Source organism: Dama dama, chromosome 25 (assembly GCF_033118175.1).
Source record: "Dama dama isolate Ldn47 chromosome 25, ASM3311817v1, whole genome shotgun sequence".
Classification (NCBI taxonomy): Eukaryota; Metazoa; Chordata; class Mammalia; order Artiodactyla; family Cervidae; genus Dama; species Dama dama.
Genome location: NC_083705.1, coordinates 10,784,160 through 10,804,171, shown reverse-complemented (window position 1 = coordinate 10,804,171; position 20,012 = coordinate 10,784,160). Strand labels below are relative to the sequence as shown.

At 46.5% G+C, this 20,012-nt stretch overlaps 1 protein-coding gene across 2 annotated transcripts in view; it reads left to right on the top strand.

Annotated features, from left to right (window-relative positions):
• The window catches only part of LCP2 (lymphocyte cytosolic protein 2), a 48,734-nt gene that overhangs the window by 24,299 nt on the left and 4,423 nt on the right, over positions 1-20,012 (top strand). Inside the window, exons 8-19 of one of the 2 annotated variants that reach the window (XM_061129427.1) lie at positions 2,695-2,789; positions 5,117-5,183; positions 5,278-5,361; positions 8,943-8,968; positions 9,078-9,097; positions 9,189-9,296; positions 10,754-10,784; positions 13,090-13,102; positions 13,802-13,931; positions 15,342-15,391; positions 18,713-18,804; positions 19,408-19,485. In XM_061129427.1, coding sequence (XP_060985410.1) covers positions 2,695-2,789; positions 5,117-5,183; positions 5,278-5,361; positions 8,943-8,968; positions 9,078-9,097; positions 9,189-9,296; positions 10,754-10,784; positions 13,090-13,102; positions 13,802-13,931; positions 15,342-15,391; positions 18,713-18,804; positions 19,408-19,485 — 794 coding nt within the window. Of the gene's footprint in view, positions 1-2,694; positions 2,790-5,113; positions 5,184-5,277; positions 5,362-8,942; positions 8,969-9,077; positions 9,098-9,188; positions 9,297-10,753; positions 10,785-13,089; positions 13,103-13,801; positions 13,932-15,341; positions 15,392-18,712; positions 18,805-19,407; positions 19,486-20,012 lie in introns of both variants that reach the window. The other variant, XM_061129426.1, reaches the window with a different exon arrangement.

The window sequence follows — 20,012 nt, the reverse complement described above, 5'->3', positions numbered from 1 at the left end:
ATCGGTGAGGCAACGAAATGATTGAATTAAACCATGATATATACTCAGGGAGACGCACGTGGGAGACAAGGCTGAGGCTATTCCTAGTCCAGGCTTGCTTCCCTGAGGACATATTTCAGTTTCAACTCAAAGGATGAGCAGGAGCTGTATAAGTGGGGGTGGAGGTGTAAAGGCAAAGCACTCAGCGATGGCCAAGCAAAGGCGCTGAGGCTGGAAGAAGGGCAGAGGGGCTGGGAGACAGCTGGAGGGTGTGCAGGTGTGAGGTCAGAGGGGCTGAGCGACGGCTGGTGGGTGTGCAGGTGTGAGGGCAGAGGGGCTGAGCGACGGCTGGTGGGTGTGCAGGTGTGAGGTCAGAGGGGCTGAGCGACGGCTGGTGGGTGTGCAGGTGTGAGGGCAGAGGGGCTGAGCGACGGCTGGTGGGTGTGCAGGTGTGAGGTCAGAGAGGCTGAGCGACGGCTGGTGGGTGTGCAGGTGTGAGGGCAGAGGGGCTGAGCGACGGCTGGTGGGTGTGCAGGTGTGAGGTCAGAGGGGCTGAGCGACGGCTGGTGGGTGTGCAGGTGTGAGGGCAGAGGGGCTGAGCGACGGCTGGTGGGTGTGCAGGTGTGAGGGCAGAGGGGCTGGAAGATGGCTGGTGGGTGTGCAGGTGTGAGGTCAGAGGGGCTGAGCGACCGCTGGTGGGTGTGCAGGTGTGAGGTCAGAGGGGCTGAGCGACGGCTGGTGGGTGTGCAGGTGTGAGGTCAGAGAGGCTGAGCAACGGCTGGTGGGTGTGCAGGTGTGAGGGCAGAGGGGCTGAGCGACGGCTGGTGGGTGTGCAGGTGTGAGGTCAGAGGGGCTGAGCGACGGCTGGTGGGTGTGCAGGTGTGAGGTCAGAGGGGCTGAGCGACGGCTGGTGGGTGTGCAGGTGTGAGGGCAGAGGGGCTGGAAGATGGCTGGTGGGTGTGCAGGTGTGAGGTCAGAGGGGCTGAGCGACCGCTGGTGGGTGTGCAGGTGTGAGGGCAGAGGGGCTGGGAGATGGCTGGAGGGTGTGCAGGTGTGAGGGCAGAGGGGCTGAGCGATGGCTGGTGGGTGTGCAGGTGTGAGGGCAGGGGGCTGAGCGACGGCTGGTGGGTGTGCAGGTGTGAGGGCAGAGGGGCTGAGCGACGGCTGGTGGGTGTGCAGGTGTGAGGGCAGAGGGGCTGAGCGACGGCTGGTGGGTGTGCAGGTGTGAGGGCAGAGGGGCTGGGAGATGGCTGGTGGGTGTGCAGGTGTGAGGGCAGGGGGCTGAGCGACGGCTGGTGGGTGTGCAGGTGTGAGGGCAGGGGGCTGAGCGACAGCTGGTGGGTGTGCAGGTGTGAGGGCAGAGGGGCTGGAAGATGGCTGGTGGGTGTGCAGGTGTGAGGTCAGAGGGGCTGGGAGATGGCTGGAGGGTGTGCAGGTGTGAGGGCAGAGGGGCTGAGCGACGGCTGGTGGGTGTGCAGGTGTGAGGGCAGAGGGGCTGAGCGACGGCTGGAGCGGGTGTGCAGGTGTGAGGTCAGAGGGGCTGAGTGACGGCTGGTGGGTGTGCAGGTGTGAGGGCAGAGGGGCTGAGCGACGGCTGGTGGGTGTGCAGGTGTGAGGGCAGAGGGGCTGAGCGACGGCTGGAGCGGGTGTGCAGGTGTGAGGTCAGAGGGGCTGAGTGACGGCTGGTGGGTGTGCAGGTGTGAGGGCAGGGGGCTGAGCGACGGCTGGTGGGTGTGCAGGTGTGAGGGCAGGGGGCTGAGCGATGGCTGGAGGGTGTGCAGGTGTGCGGTCAGAGGGGCTGGGAGATGGCTGGTGGGTGTGCAAGTGCGAGGTCAGAGGGGCTGAGCGACGGCTGGTGGGTGTGCAGGTGTGAGGGCAGAGGGGCTGAGCGACGGCTGGAGTGGGTGTGCAGGTGTGAGGCTAGGCCAGGCTCGCCTGAGCTCTGAGCCCATTCCCTGTGGAGGAGTGCTGCCTCCCCAGGGCTGAGACTGGGTGAGGCAAAATAGGTCAGGGCACAAAACGCAGGAACACGCACAGTCCTGGCCTGGCCTTTCTCTGTCAAAGAGGCGGAGCGCTGTGAGTCTGTCAGCCTGCCCGGGGCTGCGTCTGTGAGGATCAGTAATGTGAGTTTCTGTTCGGAGCCTGTGGTTTGGTAGCAGGAGCTGGTGACTGACTCCTCCCTCTAAGGAGGAGGAAGTGGGAGGGGAGGACAACGCAGAGCACTAGTGGGGGAAGGAAGGGGACCTAGGGCAGGGTCCTCGTGAGCCACGACAGTGGGCTTGACCTTGCCCAGGCAGCTGGGTGTGCCTGCGTGTGCGGGTCTGCATGGCATGTACACGGTGTATACCGTGTGTGTGCACCTACACATGCCCATATATGTAGCGGCGTGTATGTTTATTTCTTTACAGTTTTGCCTGAAAACACTCCCTCATGGTACTGGCTGAGTTCATTATCAAGAGGCTTTTTTTTTAATGCCTTCATCACCAAAACCCCTGATAAATGCTCAGTCCCCAGAGTGAGGTGAGAGCTGCTTCCAAGTAAAAGAGTGAGATGAACGGGCAGGCACAGAGAAGGCAAGGGGCCAAGGGCGCCCCACCCTGTATGACCCAGGTGCGGGCACATCTCTGCCATGCATCTGGCGATGCACCGGGCTGGTGGCCCCACTCACCTTGGTGCAGAATTTCTCCTTCCATTTGAATGCCTTTATTTCCACAGACCGCCCCCCCACTGGGAAAGTGCAGCAGCCGCCGGTGCCCCCACAGAGGCCGACTGCGCTCCCTCCTTTGCCCGCGGGCGGCCGGACCCACCAGGTAGGCGCCATCCTTTTTCTTGTGCTTGTGTCTGCTCGATGACTTCCTCTGCAGGCAGGACTGACTGTAGACATCTGTATCCAACTGCAGCCAGTAAGAAAAAAATTACATGCAGGCTGGGAAACTCATGCCCAAGTACAGTGGGCTTTTGTGGGGGTGAAATGCTAGTGGTTTTCATACGCAGCATCGTGCTATTTATCACTGGTATTTTCTCTTTATCATAAATGATACAAGCTGTTTATATAATAAAAAGTTTCCTTCTAATATTCATTGTGCTATTATTTCCCACTTTTGAAATAAGTGAAAACTGTAAAATAAAATCTAAGAGGAATAAGTAAATGACCCCTGCTAGTGTTTGGGTCCTAGGCCTTCTCTCTCCTGAGAAAAGACTTGTACCACCTGCTGGCCGGCACCTGAGATTCCATGGACAGACAGCTTGGGACCAAAATGTGCTGTGATGGATCCAGGGAGAGGGGCAGCAACCCCCTGCTCCTCTTTCTTCAAGCTTACAGTTCCCGATTCCATGGATCTAATTAAGTAACAGGCACACCTCATTTTGTTGCATTTGCTTTATTGCGCTTCACAGATACTGTGTTTTTAATAAATCGAAGATTTGTGACAACCCTGCCTTGCCAGATGATGGTTAGCATTTTTAAGCAATATTTTAAAATTAAGATACGTATGTTGCTTTATTAAACTTAATATTATCACACACTTAATAGATTCGAATATAAATGTAGCTTTTATATACAGTGGGAAATTAAAAAAAAATGTGACTAGTGTTGATGAAAATCCAATTAACAATCAAACTAAGAAGATTAAAAGATAATTTTATTCTAATGTTGGGGACAGACTCTCAGAAGTGCTGAGAACTGCTCCTCCAGTCAGGAGCTAGAGATTCAGTTTCACACATTTTTGAGAGAAAGACTCCTGTGTCATACTCACAAGTTAACATTATACACAAAGTTCATCAGAGCTGTTTTGGCCAGGTGTGCATGCAGAGTAAGCCTTTAGTTCAGTGCAACCCCCTGACAGGATGAGAAAGAAATACTAAACTTAAAAATCACAGTGGTGGTATTAGAATAAAGGGACCATTTCCCCCCAAGTTTGTTTATATCCTCCTGTCTTGAGGAGGTCTGGTTAATGCAGGTATATATTGCACAGTAGGAAAGGCCCATCACAAATGGGCACATACTGTATGTGTTTCAGTTCTGAGTTGGTCTGATTATCCTGCCATAGAGAAATTTATGATTTTCCTGTTCACTAGCCTTATTTTGATTTTTGCTTTATTGTTGTGGTCTGGAACCAAACCCCCATTATCTCCGAGGTCTGCTTGTATCCAAAGAGACCCAGAGAAGTTCAGGCTCAGGAGTCCACAGCTGGAAATGTGCTCTCTCCACAAGGGACTGCAGCACTCGGACAGCCGTGGTGAATGCCAGGTCTCAGGACTAAGGGACACAGAGGACGCATTTTCCCCAAAGTTCAAAATCCAGGCCACGCCACCGTTGGGACACTCTGTCTAAGAACAGATGGCTTCCTCCTGCTTTTGCAGTTTTATTACAAAGGGAGCTCATGGAGCTGAATTTATCTACATATGGGTTTTGCTCTTGAAATCTGCAGCTCACTCTTGGGATGCAGAATTTCATTCATTCCATCTGTGGATACTTACTGAGCAGCAGCGCCCAGCAGTGTTCTGGGAATAGAGCATGAACAAGACAAATAATGTCCCTGTTCCATAAAATTTTCATTTGGGTTGAGGGAGGTGAATAATCAGCAAGTAAAGAGATGCATAAACAGGGTAGCTTGAGTAGTAATGTGTAGTTAGGGAGACAGGAGACCAGGGGACGTGATGGTGGGTGGAGAGGCGACATTGAGCTGGACAGTGTGAGACAGTTGTGGTGAGAGCTGGGAAAAGAATATTCCAGGCAGAGGAAGATACAAGCACGTAGATTCCGAAGATGCACAAGCATGAGATTTTGCAGGAACCGCAAGAAGGTACTTAGGGTGAGAGCCCAGTGGGCCCTGAGAGAGGAGTACACAAAGGTGATGGAAGGAGTCAGCCCAGGCAGGGCCTTGCAGGCCATGGTGGGTCTAGTTCTGTCCCTGATGTGATCGGAGCCACGAGAAAGCTTGGCAGAGCAGTGACATGCAGACGATGCTCTCCCAGAGTGTGGAACAGGGGGCTCCGTTCACGTGAGACATGGATAGGTAGCTGTCCATGGGATGGAGAAAAGTGAACAGATTCAGACCTATTAGGGGGATAAAGCTCTCAGGGCTTGCTGACGGGTGGGAAATGCTTCCTAACACGTGGATTTCTGTTAAAGCAGCCGCTACCCCCACCCCAGCCCAACCACGAGGAGCCGAGCAGAAGTCGGAACCACAGAACGGCCAAGCGTGAGCATGGGGCCACCCTCTCTTGCCCATCTGCCCACCTACCCCGGCCCAATGCTCTTCTCTGTGAATTGACTTCAGTCTCTTTCCCTTCCAGTCCCTGCTCCTTCCATAGACAGAAGCACGAAACCGGCCCTAGATCGTTCATTAGTTCCATTTGACAGAGAGCCCTTCACACTAGGTTGGTATCTTTCATATTTGTTGCTCAGTAATAGTGGCCAAGAAGAGTTGGACACGGATTGGCAGCTGAATAACAACATGACAACAACAACGGTGGCTGACGGGTGACTCAGCTGGTAAAGAATTCACCTGCAGTGCAGGAGATCTGGGTGCCATCTCTGGGTCAGGAAGATCCTCCGGAGAAGGGAATGGCTACCCACTCTAGTATTCTTGCCTGGACAATTCCATGGGCAGAGGAGCCTGGTGGACTACGGTCCATGGGGTCACAAAGAGTTGGACATGATCAAGAGACTAGCAACACAAAAACAATAGTGGCTGACATTAATGCGTGCTTACTGCGTGCTTCTCACGGGCATCACCTCATTTAACTGCCGCCACAACCCTATGGAAAGGGGACTGTTAGAGTCAGCCTCATTGTACACAGGAGGAAACTGAGACATGAAGAGGTAACTTCCCAAGGTCACTCAGATGCCAGGTGATGGGGGTGGAGACCCAAGCTCAGAGCTCCTGTCCTTCACCCTGTGCTGGGCTTGCTTCTCCATGGAGCACCATTTGTGCACATGCCCATCACATGGTCCTCCTGAAGGACGATCGGGAAGCATCTGGGCTAAGAGGCAGAGGCCAGGGAGAGCTGTTCGCTGCCTCCTGAGCAGCTCACTGACCACAGGGATGTTGCTTTTTCAGAGTGTCTCCTTATGTATGAGGTGGATGCTCTATAATGAGAAAATACTTTGTGAAACTCTAAGGTGCTATTCAGATGTCAGAGTCATCTTCTGTTGCGTGTATCATTGACCAAACTGTGGGTATGCTACAGTCCTTTCCTCCAGAATTGATCCAGAGTGTTCTTGGGTGGCAGCTACTTCTACTTAAAGCTATTTTAATTCAGTTCTAAAACTTAGCTACAGCGTATTGAGCACCTACTATGGGGCAAGTGCTTTAGCCACCACAAATAAGTTATCTCTGAGTGTCTTCAGGGGGGACTGATTCCAGGATCCCTGTGGATATGAAAATCCAGGGATACTCAAGTCCCTTATATAAAATGGTGTAGTATTTTCATATAACTTCTGTATATCCTTCCATGAACTTAAATCCTCTCTAGATTACTCATAATACCCAATACAATATAAATGCTATGTATGTAGTTGTAAATACAATATAAATACACATACATGGTTGCCAGTACATGGCAAATTCAAGTTTTGCTTTTTAGACCTTTCTGGAATTATTCTTTCCAAATATTTTTGATCTGAGGTTGATGGGTATGGAATCCATGATATGGAGAATTACTTCTACATTGTCTCTAGTCCTCCCCCCAGGTCCACAAAAGGGGGTGTATTATCATCCCCACTTTGCAGATGATAAAGCTAAGGTTCAGAGAGGTTGAGTTAATTTCCCAAAATTGCAGAACTAGGTGCAGGATTAGAATTCAACTTGGATTTGAACCCAAGTCTTTTCTGACTTCAAAGTGGATGCCCTGTTCTACCACGTCTTGCTGCAGTTGGAGATCCTGGACTTTCCTTGGGGGGGAGCTCTGGGGAAGGAGTTCTGAGCCTTGAGGGATAAGGAACCTGGAATCCAGCCCCACCCTAGCCCTTCTTTAGCTACATAGTGAGCAAGGCATTTAGCCTTTGTGGCCTTTGTCTCCTCTTCTGTAGGCAAAATGTCAGTTCTTAGATTTGATGCTATGCTTGCTACAGTTTCCCTGAACTGCGTCATAGCTCTGCTGGTTCATGCCAAGCTATATCAGCTATCTGAGTTTAAAATGGCCTGTGGCAGAGGGCTGGACACATTAGATGAAGATGAAGAGAGAGACTGGAGTTCAGACTCCAGCTCTGCTTGCTACCATGAGCCAAAGTGTCAGAAAATTGTAATACTGATGTCAAATCTTTCAGGATCACTTCCTGTACAAAAGTTACCCTTTTAAAATATTTTTGTTTTTATTTAGGTTTCTTTTGAAAGACACCTTTCCTTGATAATACTAGCTCTACCCTTGAACCCCTTATCCATGATGCTTTGGGAGAATTAATCTCTTAAAATGCTCAGACTTTTATTAGGAGGCTCCTAACATGCCCTGGGAATATGCATAAACCGGCAGATGTTTTTCAGAAAATCTATTCAGGCCTAATGATATAAATCTGTTTCCCGGGTATCCCTCTAAAGTAGGGTTTCCATATCAAACCAAAATTTTATAAGTAATGAACATTTTTATACCATCCAAACTACTCATAGGTAGTCAGTTCTTCACAGTGAGACAAGAGTCTTAGGACATATTATGGGCTGGACATGTATTCAGTCTTTAAGGAATAAATTGTGTCTCAAAAATGCAGCTCCAGGTAGATTATCACCACTCCCACAGAGTGCTGATTGAGCTGGGAGGTGGATGGAGGGGAAGAAAGAGGAGCTATCTAACAGTTCTCAGCACCCACAGGCCATTGCTGGCCCTGCATATATATTGTCACCTGATCCTTAGAGCAGACCTACGCAGTTTAACATATAATTCCCATTTTACAGGTGAGGAAATTGAGACTCAAAAATTTTAAGTAACTTGCTCAAAATCATACAAGATTTGCATCTAAACCTGGCTGAATCCAGTTAACTAGTGCTTTTATTACACTGAAGACATAGGGTATTACTCTGGGGAACTTTGGACGGAAGAAAGAATACATTGTTTTGAATGACTTTGCAATGCACGGTTCTCAGGTACACCTAGCATTTCTTCAGGAAGCCTATATGTCATCTGTTACAAGAGAAAAGTAAAAGAAGAAAAGGAAGGGAGGGCAGGAGGGAAAGAGAGGGAGACAAGAAAGAAAGAGAAAAATAAAAGCCAACGCAAAATGATTTGCAGCCCACGGGAAGAATCTCCTGAAACTCTGAACCCCAAATTAAATTTTTTTCAGGAACTAAATGCAATGCCTTATACAATGGCGAGTGTACCACAGGACTGAAAGGAAGATTGACCCCTCTGTGGCAAATGAGTTTATTTCAGATATGCAAATAAACTCAGGCTGTACAAAGCAGCTCTTGGCCAATGAAAGAGGCACAAAATTTCAAGAAGGCATTAATCCTTTTCAGCATCAATTATATTAAAACATTTTGGAAAGAAGCTCAGAATTCACAATACTGCTTGCATGTACACAACACTGTGTTACGCTTGGGTGAAGTCACTTAATTTGTCTGAGACTATAAAATTAGGTGCTTTGTAAGGGACCCTCCAGGTCTAAAGCCTATGATTCCTCAGCGTGTTGTGTGTGTTAAGTCACTTCAGTTGTGCCCGACTCTTTGTGACCCTATGGACTGTAGCCTGCCAGATTCCTGTCCATGGGATTCTCAAGGCAAGAACACTGGAGTGGGTTGCTATTCCCTGCTCCAGGGGATCTTTCTGACCCAGGGATCGAACCCGAGTCTCTTAGGTCTCCTGCATTGGCAGGCAGGTTTTTTTTACCACTAGCGCCACCAGGGAAGCCCATGATTCCTCAATGCTTAAACCCAATTATCCCTCCTAGCTGCTGGAATTCAGTTTCCTCAAAAGTTTCAAAGCTTAGCTGTTACATTCAAGGCTTATCTGCTGTTTGTCATTTACAGGAAAGAAACCAGCGATTTCTGACAAGGTGAGTTTTCTCCTGTTTTGTTTTGTTTGCTTTTTCTCTGTTTTGTGTCTTGTCTTTGTTCTGTGGAAAGTGCTGAGAATGCTCACGTATCTTCCCTCTTGCCTTGCAGCCCTCGGTCCTAGGGGGAAGGTGAGTGACTCTGGGTACCTGTGTGTTGGTACAGGGCGTGTGCCGTAGGACTGTAGTTTGTTTCTCATCCATCCTTTCTCTCTCACTGCAGGCCTCCTGGGGAGCATTTGCCCAAGATACCAAAGCCCCCGTTACCGCCAGCCACGGAGAGGCAGGACAGAGGCAGCCCCCTGCCAGGGAAGAAGCCGCCTGTGCCAAGGTAAGCGGCCCCTGCTGCTCGGGCTGTGGCGCAGAAGGGCTGACGTGAACCCCTGCCTCGTCTCAGTTAGCTCCATGCAGGGGCCCAAGACCGTGGCGCCCCTGGGTGGGAGTGGGCTCGCTGTGCCGCTGGGGGTTGAGGGGCGTTCAGGCTTCTCAGGCTGGCTGTGGAGCACCTGGGTCACTTTACAGGACAAGGTGAGCTAGCAGAGAGGCGTAAACAGATGGTTCCTCTGGAGCACAGGGACAACACCGTCTGTGGAGACCTTCTCCACCAGTCTGATTTTTGGTTGACTTTTCCTTCCACCACAAGGCGCAGCGCTGCGCCTACCATTTTATAACCATGCAGGCAGTGGAGAGGACGTCACTGTGGCCGCTTTGAGGTCTCTGTAAGCAGCTTCCTCACTGCTCAACCACATTTTATAGTGGCAGAGCACCTGTCAGCTCTAACATTTCTAACTTTACTATGCAGTCTCTGGGGACCTGTTAACCAAATGGCACAAACATCGCTGGGGTAGGCCCAACTCTGCTCCCTACTAAGGGCAAAACCAAGGCTTCCATCAACCTCATCTGTGCAATCAGGATTCAAAATTATGACCCTTGCTTGGCTAATGTGAGGATGAAATCAGGGCCAGGGCTAGGGTGCACAGGTAAAATCTTAGCAACTGAGTTAATGTTTTAATGGTATATTCTAAAAAATCAAAATGTATGTCAAAAATATCATAGTGAACAAAATAGCAAAGTTTTAAATAAACAAGATGAGATCATGTGAATCACTGATCAGGAGGCAAATTGCCAGCAAACTGCCCTCCTCGGGCCCTCTCTGTGGGGACACGATGCGAGCCCGTGAAGGCTGCTGCTCACCATGGGTCTAAGGCTGCCACCACCACATCTGCCTGGCCAGTTTGTGCCTCTGGAAAAGGGACCAAAGCAGCAGCTTTTCCCAGCTGTCTTTCCTTCACACCAAAGGTGAGCCCCCGACGACTGTTCTCAAACATCAGCAAAGGAGAATGTTTCCTCAAATGCTTATATTTGCTTGGAGAAACATCCAAGAAATTTAATAGCTACTAGTAAAGTCCGGGAGTTTGTGATGGACAGGGAGGCCTGGCGTGCTGCGATTCATGGGGTCGCAAAGAGTCGGACACGACTGAGCGACTGAACTGAACTGAACTGAAAGAGTTTGCTGACTAAACCTTTTTCCTTTAATGTAATTATTTGCTGCAGTTGCTAAACACAATAGAGGTTTGCCTAGCTCAGCTTACAATAATGACAGAACATTGAGTCATCAAGCCTCCCTCTCCCCTGCTTTTCTGCTGGGTGTTTGGGGGTTTTTTTTTTGCTTCCCATTTTATTACAGCTCAGTGGGTTTGATTTCTCAATATTAGATTAAGTGAAACTGTTTATATTCTTTGAAACTCTTTATGCTCAGTTCTTTTTCTTTGCCCTGATTCATTTCAGGCATATGCGGGGACCAGAGAGAAGAGAAAATGTAAGTACAGAATGTCATTTGGTGAATGCTTGGCCCAGGGAGACCAGCGTAGACTCTGCAGAGGTCGAGGCTCTGTCTCGGCCTTCACTGAAGTCGTGTTAGAAGCCAGGCCTACGCACAGTAGCCTCCTGAATACTGGTGTCTTTTGGGGTCTCCAGCTTTCCCTCCTGCCCCAAATGCTGCATGGATTAGCTCCTGTCCCTCTGAAGGTTCCTAGGGAGGCTGGGTTAAATGCAACCCCATTACCAGGTGGTAGTGAGCAAGGGGAGTAGCAAGTAGGTAGAAGGGAGGATAAAGTAAGGGATGCTCCAGAGTCTGGGCCTCCCAGAAAGTCTCTTAGGCCTCTGTTTTCCCCTTAAATACCTCTATGGCCTAAGAAAGAGTGTTTATGGAATGTATATTGTGTTCATGTTGCCAACCTAGCTACTTTTGACTGACTGTTTGCCTAGGACTGCTCAGTTTTAGCAATGAAAGTCTCATGTCCCAAGAACTTCATCAGTCTTAGGTAAATGAGGACCAAGACAGTTAGTCACTCCAACTTTACATTTTCTTTGCATTGACTATCTGCTAGGAGGAGTCATTGCTTCTCTTTCACTAATAAGAAATTGAAGTTTAGAAGGGTAAGATACTCATTGCAAGTTGCACAGCTGGGAGATAGCCAGGATTGAAATCCAGGTCTGTCTGACTTCCTCTGTACTGTAAACTGCCCGTGCATATTCAAGGGCTCAGTCCATAGGTGCCTGGTGTTTCACAGCTCTATGCTAAATGGTGTGCTTATTCTGATGAAGTGCTAAGACATAATGGAGATATGAGCAGATGAAGTGCTAAGATATAAGATGTAATGGACATGCTCTAATGTGCTAAGGGGCATATGATCACAGGATGAGCTGCAGAGGAGAAGTGAAGAAAGTGATGTATAAGGGTTGAAGAGCTAAGTGTGACTTCTTAGTGATGTGGTCACTGAATGATGGGGAAGACACAGGGTAGTCACCCCGAGGAAAAGCTCAGTGCCCTTCAGCCTCAGGAATGCCCTGACTAAGGCAGGTGGGCGGCAGTGCCCATGGAGCCTGTGGGAAGAGTGAGGACAGCAGTCTGGTTTCAGAGCCATAGGGACAAAGAGGAGAGAAGGTTGAAAATGAGGATGCTATCATATTCCCAAGGATCCCTATCTCTGGAAGGATTGACACTTGTTGTCATGAGAATCTAAAAATCTTATGTTTTGGACCAGAGGAGACATGGCTGCAGCAGTGTGAAAGACCAGTTTCATTTTCGGGATTCCATAAGTCCATGTGCATCTATTTATGCCGCCCTCTGCTAGGACTCATTCCCAGCTGGCCAACCTGGATGAGTGATTCTGGCTATGATCCATCTTGCCTCATCTCAGTGGTAGGACCAAGAATAACAAAATTTTATTGAGCACTCAAATATACCAGGCACAAGTAGTAACTAATTTAATCCCCACAACAACACTTGAGGGAGGTGCTTGTTCATCACTACTGTCCTAGCCTAACAAGTCCAGGTTGACAATTCTGGTCTACTAGTCAATGGCAAAATTATTTTTGCCTCTCTGAACATCATTTCCTATCTAAGGAGTAGAACATAGAGCCCCCTCCCTTATCTATTTCAGAAGGCTGTCCTAAAGATAAATGTGCTGAACCAAGTGGATACACCTTGGAAGCTATTTTCAAATCAGTAAGGCTGTATAAACTTGGACAAACTCCGGGAGGTGGTGAGGGGCAGGGAAGCCTGGCATGCTGCAGTCCGTGGTTGTCGTGAAGAGTCAGACACGACTTGGTGACAGAGAAACAAGGCTGCAGTGCTTTGAACCAGAGTGGTCAATGCAAAGCAAAGACCCAGAGAAGGTTAAGCTTTGGGTCAGAGGGATTAGGTGTGTAACCCTTGGCAAGTTAGGCGTGCTTCCTGGGCAGTGTGTTTTCATTTGTAAAATGAAAATGTTAAATTCTTGAAGAGTTGCTTGAAGAATTGGATGAAATATTGCATGTGAATCTTTGGGAGACATAGTAGATATCATCATTATTAGTATCTCTAGGCCCGTTTAGACACTTCAGAACCTATTTAAGTATATAAAGACTGCTTCAGATCGGAATTTCTTTAAATGATTTGTATTAAGGAATCATAAATTATTTAGCAAGTTCTGTCATTCTCCACAGTACCTTTATTGTGGAGACACACAACTGCTAAAGAAAGAAAACAGAGGCATTTCTATAATTGAGAAATGCATTTTTCTTTGAGAAATTGTGTTTTGATGATAAATTAATATCTCTTTTTTTCTCCCCCTTACCAGGATGAAGATGATGGTATGTTTAGAAAGACTTTCTTACGACTTGTAACCTTTCCTTTAGTTTTCTGCTCAGGGATTCAGATGGAATTAGTTAGTATAGAAACTCTGTAGAATCCATTATAATTGTAAAATTAGTATTAAGCATATGTATGCCAGTTGGTATACTGTATAACTATAATAAAATGGAATTACTTGGCTGGATTACCAAAGAGAACTGCTAAGTTCATGCATAACAGTGCAAATTATTAATACTTACTAAGTACAGCAAAATTGAAAATCACACGTACAGTATGATAGACAGCATTCCAGTATTTAAGCTCTCTAATGCATTTGGGTAAAGGATTACTCACCGTATAAGAATGACATAGCATAAAATTTGTCTTTCATTAAAAAAAAACTTGTGAATCATTTCTGAAATTCATATGGTTTCTAACTGACAATTTTCTGCCAAGTTAACATTTCAAAAATGAAAAAAAAGTGTACTATGGAGAATGATGCAGAATGGCAGCCTTTAAACCTGTGTTCTGAGGTGGTAAATCACGAGAAAAACCTTGTAGGGTGGGCATCCACCCCACCACTTCCTAATGACATTTGATCTTTTGAATTTTTGTATCTCCCTTTACACTAGCTGTTTCTAACCAGGGAGTAGTTTGGGGATGTATGTTCCTGTGACTCTTGGATTCTGACAATCTTTCCTTTTTCTTTTCCTCTGAAGTACATCAAAGACTTCCACCCCAGCCATCACCTCTCCCCATGACCTCCAACACCTTCCCTTCAAGATCTACGAAGCCATCGCCCAAGAACTCCCTCCCATTAACTCACTCATCTGGAGGCTTCCCAGAAAGGTGTGTGCTGAACCATTCAGTTCTGACCTAGCATGACGTCTAGGGCCACTGATATTGAGCTAATATCAGCTGGGTTGAGGAAAAAAGAAATAAGCCACCAGTCTTAGGGTCAGAACATTTTGGGTCTTAAGAAAGAAAGCCAAACTGAGCATGAAGAATGCACAAATACACATATAACTCACTGCTGTCCTCTGAATGCTGTGCCTGGGGAGAATGTCATGGCCCCAGACAGAATGGACTCTTTGGCAGGAAGTAGGGAATGTTTTTAACTCTGTAGGTTAAAAACAAAGAAACAAACACTCCAGAAGCCCAATTAATTACTTGGAGTTCACCCTCCATCTTGGATGGGAATACCCATCCAATGCACCTTGCACTTAGCAGACATGGAATAGTCAGTGTACGGGCTCTGTCCCCAGCAGGTCTGTTTTCTCAGTAGCAAGAGTGTTTCTCAGGGCCCGTGAGGAGGTAGAGACAGGAGGAAGAAGACTCAGGGCATGTCTCATAAATAAGTCCTCAGGCTGTCTCCTGGCACCCCCCGAGGGTTCACCCACCAGCCTTTGGGCTCCTCTCTTCCTTTACTACCCAAAGGGAGAGGCCTAGTCCCTCCCCTGAGGATGGAAGGAAACTCACCCACCAGCAAGATCCTTCTGGTCTGCTAGATATCTGGAAGGATTCCCAGTTTTTTTCATGTACCCCGGGTGCCTCTTGCTCTGATTTTTCTGCTTCTTCTCACTCTTCGGGTTGTTTTTCTTCTTCTGCCATGTCTGCCACTTTCTTATGCCACCTCATCCCACCCTGAGCCCAGCCCTATCCTTCGTTCTTTCAAAACACCACTCACAGGAGATTTCCAAACAGAGCAGGCCTATAGAAAGTTTGGCCTACAGGGTGGGGAAAATGCCTCTCAGCGTGGAGCAGACAGAGTTTCAGGGCCTCCCCGCCACTGTCCCCGCAGATGCACTTTCTGCCTGCTGCAGCATGGCCGAGCCCTCTGTTTCTGATGCCCTCCCTGCTCCGTGTAGAACACCAGGCCCCAGTCCCTAACGACAAGCCAGTGGAATATATTTTCCTAACGGAAAGAGAAGCGTTGTCCCAGAGAACGTCTGTCGTGCTCCAGACTCAGAGTCCTCAGACTGCTGCTTCCTTTTTTAAAGTAGCTTTTAAGGCTCTTTACACTGTTCTCTTGTTGCTTTTGTTTTTCATCTTGAGAAGCTTGTTAAGACTTTGGCACGGTCTTCCTCAGACGGGAGTGAAGTATGTTCAATAAGTTCCTTCTTTTTGCCCTGCCCCCATGGTTTCAGGGAGGGGGTGAGAAGTAATAGTCAGAGAAGCAGCATTTCCCCAATTCAGGCTCCATCTCTGACCCTGAACCCCAACCTGACTTAAAATCTGTCCTTTTTTTTGTCTCCACAGTAACTGTAACTTTTCGCAGAGTGCCTCCCTGCCACCATACTTCTCTCAAGGTTTGTACTCTGGGCTCTAGTGACCTACTCTAGCCAATATGCCGTCATGAATGGATGTCCCAAAGCCTTTTGGCAAAAGTGTTGTTGTTTCCTAAAAGCATCTGACTTCCTCATTCAGTACTTCCTTATTCGGCACTTCGGTTTCTCACTACAGTACCAAAGGTTGCTGTAGTGAGAGGATACTCCACACACACACACACGCACACACACACACACACACACACACACACACACACACACGCACGCACACACACGCACACACGCATGCACGCACACACACACGCATGTACACGCACACACACGCGCGCACACACGCACGCGCGCGCACACGCACACACACACACACACACACACACACTCTCTTCCACAGGAAGGCGGCCATGGCCTTTATCTTCCCACACAGAACTTTCCTTCCCTGCTGTTTTTATATGATGCTTAGGATAGCGCCAGCTTTCTCTGTAGTTTTGATTTCTATAATGAATCTAACCTGTAGTGCTAGTTGAGGATGTTTAAAATATAGATTAAGAGACCCCAGCCCCCAGGATTCTGATACAGTAAGTCTGGCTGAAGACCTGTATTTTTTAATAATACCTCCTTTGGGTGTCCATGATAAGTATTTCTTGAGAGAGTCCTCAAACTTTAAAATGCATGCAAATCACCTGGGAGCTATGTTAAAATGCAGATTCTAATCAGTGGGTCTTGGATGGGAACCAAGGTTCTGCATTTCTAGTAAGTTTCCATGTGATTCCCAAGTTCCAAGTTCCCAGCTGGTATTGCTGGCTCATGGACCACTTCAAATAGAAACAGAGGCCTACACGATAGGGCTAGCTGTGTTTATTTTTTATCCTTAAAGACTTGCAAGTGACTAGCACATGGTAAGCACTTAAAAATGTTTGTTGAATGACTGTCAAATGACTATGGAGAGTCACCCAACTCTAGTAAACACTTTTTTTTTTCTCATGCTAGGAAACACATCTTGTGTCACCAGATTTTCTGATTTCTTTTTCAAGAAAAAATAGAAATATGGCTTTTAATGTGAAATTTTTAAAGGTTGACTTAAGACTTAAAAATTCTGTGAGGAAAAAATAAAACACTTTTTTTTTGTAGTCATGTACACATGCAGGAACACTAGTATGTGTTATAAACAGAAAACTAATAAGTTAAAATTTTAATTTAAGAGTAGACTCTTCAGGAGCATGTCTATTACATTTAGTTGGGTACATCATGCCATATATGTGTGAGATTCTATTGCTGATACCAATGAAACCCAGTGTTTTCTAAGCATTTTCAGTGTTTCCTAAGCATTTTAGGATATAGTGTCTTTATTCACTACATGGTTTCCACAGTCCCCCCACCCCCACCCCTCAGTGGCCACAACTCATTATTTTGTAAACCTACTTTGTGTTCCTTGCCTGGTCAGTCTAGGCATCTGAGTTTCAGACACTTCACTTATAGCAATATCTCCCAAAGTAAATTCCATAGACCCCTGCTTCTATGAGTTGGTGGTAGAGATTATTGATATAAATAGTTGGTTATTTATTATTATTTTTTTAATATAATCATCCCTCTAATACAGGAGGGGGGATTGGTTCCAGGACCCCCACCGATATAAAAATCCAAGGATGTTCAAGTTCTTTGTATAAAATGATGTCGCACAGTTGGCTCTTCACATCCACAGCTCCACATTCACAGATTTGGCTAACCCATTGGTTGAACCAATCTGTAGTTGGCTGAATTCACAGATGTGGAAGCCATGAATGCAGAGTACTTACTCTACTACCTTAATAAAAATTGATCCCTTTTCTTCTAAGAGTGCCAGGACACCAGGTCCTCAGTCTAACCCACTGGTTGCCCCAAGGTCAGGAAGATAAAGGATGTGCTTTATAGTGGCTAAAAACCTGTCCCAGTTCCCTTGAGGATCTAGATATTAAGGGTGGAGGGTGACTGCAATGAAAAGTAATGTCATGAATAGTGACTCTGTGGTGCTGACCTGCAGATGCAGATAGAGAATAATTCCTCAATTCTAAGACAGCCATGCACTATAGACCTTCATTACATGACTTTCTCATATAGCTAGATTTCATTCACTCAACCAACATTATAAAAATGCCTGCATGTTGCACTGCAACGGTGGGCATGGGGAAGGTCTGTTCAGGTACTGGGAGCCTTAAGAAGGAAGATCAGCAGCTCAGGCTAGCCCCATCTGCATCTCGAATAATCCTGACCAGGAAGAGTTGGACTCTTCAAGAAACTCTCCCCTCTCAGGGACCCTGGGGCAGGTGATTTACCCTTCTGTGGTATATTGTAGATGAAGTAACAGACCTGGTGCAGAGCCACCTGGAGTGCTTGTTAAATGCAGGGTCCCCCTGGAATTCTCTTTTTTGCACAGTCATATTTGGGAATCACAAGTTCAAGTCCTGGCCCTGCCACTAAGACGCATGATTTGTCTAGACTCTTTGGACCTTTGTTTAATGATATTCAAAAAGAAGATAATACCCACCTTGTGGGATTGCTGTGAGGATGAAAGGTCGTGTACACAGGTGCCTTAATCAGGGCCTGGACAGAGCAGTGCTGAAAAAATATCTGTTGAATGAACAAATGAATGATGCATGAATTATTAAGAGAACATTCAACTCATGGAATTTACCAGCCTGTAATAGCTGTTCTGGCATATAGAGACAAGCTTAGCAATTGCAAATCAACATAATCAAACCTTTCCTGAGATGGAAACACATTCTCCTGAAAAATTTCATGGAACTGTCAACAAGGAAAAAAAGCATTAGAGAAGGTGAGGCACAAGTGCTGGGTAATGTACAGACTCCAACACAGACTTCCTGATGGATCAAATATTGTCAGGGCCTCCTTCTATGTGAGTCTAACAATTCTACTTCTGTAAGAAATTTGGTCAAGAACAACAGGTAGTAAGCTCTGGCTCTGAAAGCGAAGAATATTCTCAAGGTAATTTCACCTTATCTTGGGTAAGTCACATTCCTTTTTGTGAAAATGAGAACATAATTATCTTTGCCTCCACATTGTTACCACTTGCTGGTATATATGTAACATGCTCAATTAAGCAAACAATCAAATGTGCGGTGTAGTGTCTCAGAATTTCACTGGCATGGCTGCAGAATAGGGCCCGAGCAGCCCTTGTGGTTTTGAACAAGTGAAAGTTCTTTTGGAAGCTGTGGTTTCTTGAAATGTTAACTGCTGGGAACAACTACAAGGGCATTGTCAGGGAGGGGGGTGGGGTGCAGTGATGGGTTATGACTAGAGAAAAATTGCTTAAAGTAAATTAACGTTCAAAATGCTATACTTTCACAGGCTCTGGCAACAGACCACTTCCCAGAGTGGAAGGCAGGAACTTCTCGCCAGTTCCAAGCAAGCATCGACCACAATCCCCCGGGGAAGAAGAGGTAATCAGGCATATGTTCATATTTTATTTCTACCCCAGCAAATGAATCATCAGAATCTCCCACTGAATACTCTCCTATACTTTTATTTTCTTTTAGTCTTTATTTTTTTAGTGAAAAATATTGAGAGGAGAATTCAGTTGAAAAATACATCATTTTTCCTTGATGTTTCTCTTCCAATGGCAAATGTGTGTTTCACATTAAACAGTGAGAAAAATAATTCTATTTTTCATCTGTTTCTTAGTTTATGACATAGCACAAGTCATTTAACCGCTCATTAACCCAGTGTTTTTCATTAAATATATTAGTATACTAAACTGAAGAAATTATTACATCTAAATCTTTCCTGATTAGAGACTCCATTATCTACGAATGCTTATTCACCTCTGCCTTGGGAATGAGTATATGATAAAAAGCAGTTCACACAAAATATCTTCTATTTAGCTTCACCTGAATGATTCTATATTCAAAGTTAATAACACAAGTGTTTCAAACTTCATGGAACTGAGGTTGTGATTTATGGAAATGATTACTTGGAGGCTTTTTTTCCCCACTTACTTATGTAACTACAAAGTTTATTCCATTTTTTAAAATTTACATTTTCAGAATTCATTAAATGAAGAGTGGTATGTTTCTTATATTACCCGAACAGAAGCAGAAGCGGCTCTTAGAAAGATAAACCAGGTACTGTGCTACAAATTCATTTTTTTAAGTATAAATAGAAGAAAAGAAATGGGACTGACTTTTCTTGAGTACCAATGATGGGCTTTAGATACTGGCTTCAAGCTTGCTTTTCATAGCTGCTTTTCAAGTAACAACAGATTTTTAGTTTTACAACCTCTCTTCCTACAGTTTGGATAGATCATCCAATAAAACAAAACCCAGGGGATGCAGTGGTAAAGAATCTGCCTGCCAATGCAGGAGGCATAAGAGACTTGGGTTCTACCCCTGGGTCAGAAAGATCCCCTGGAGGAGGAAATGGCAACCCACTCCAGTATTCTTGCCTCGAAGCTCCCATAGACAGAGGAGCCTGGTGGGCTACAGGCCATGGGGTCTCAGAGAGTCAGACAGGCTGAACATACAGTTACGGGCTAGGGATTCTGCTGGGTGCCATTCATGCTGTTATACCAAAGGGCACCGGTTAGTGCCGGCTTCTCACCTACTAACGTCCACAGCAGTGACTCCTAGGACCCTGGGGAAATTAAATTAAG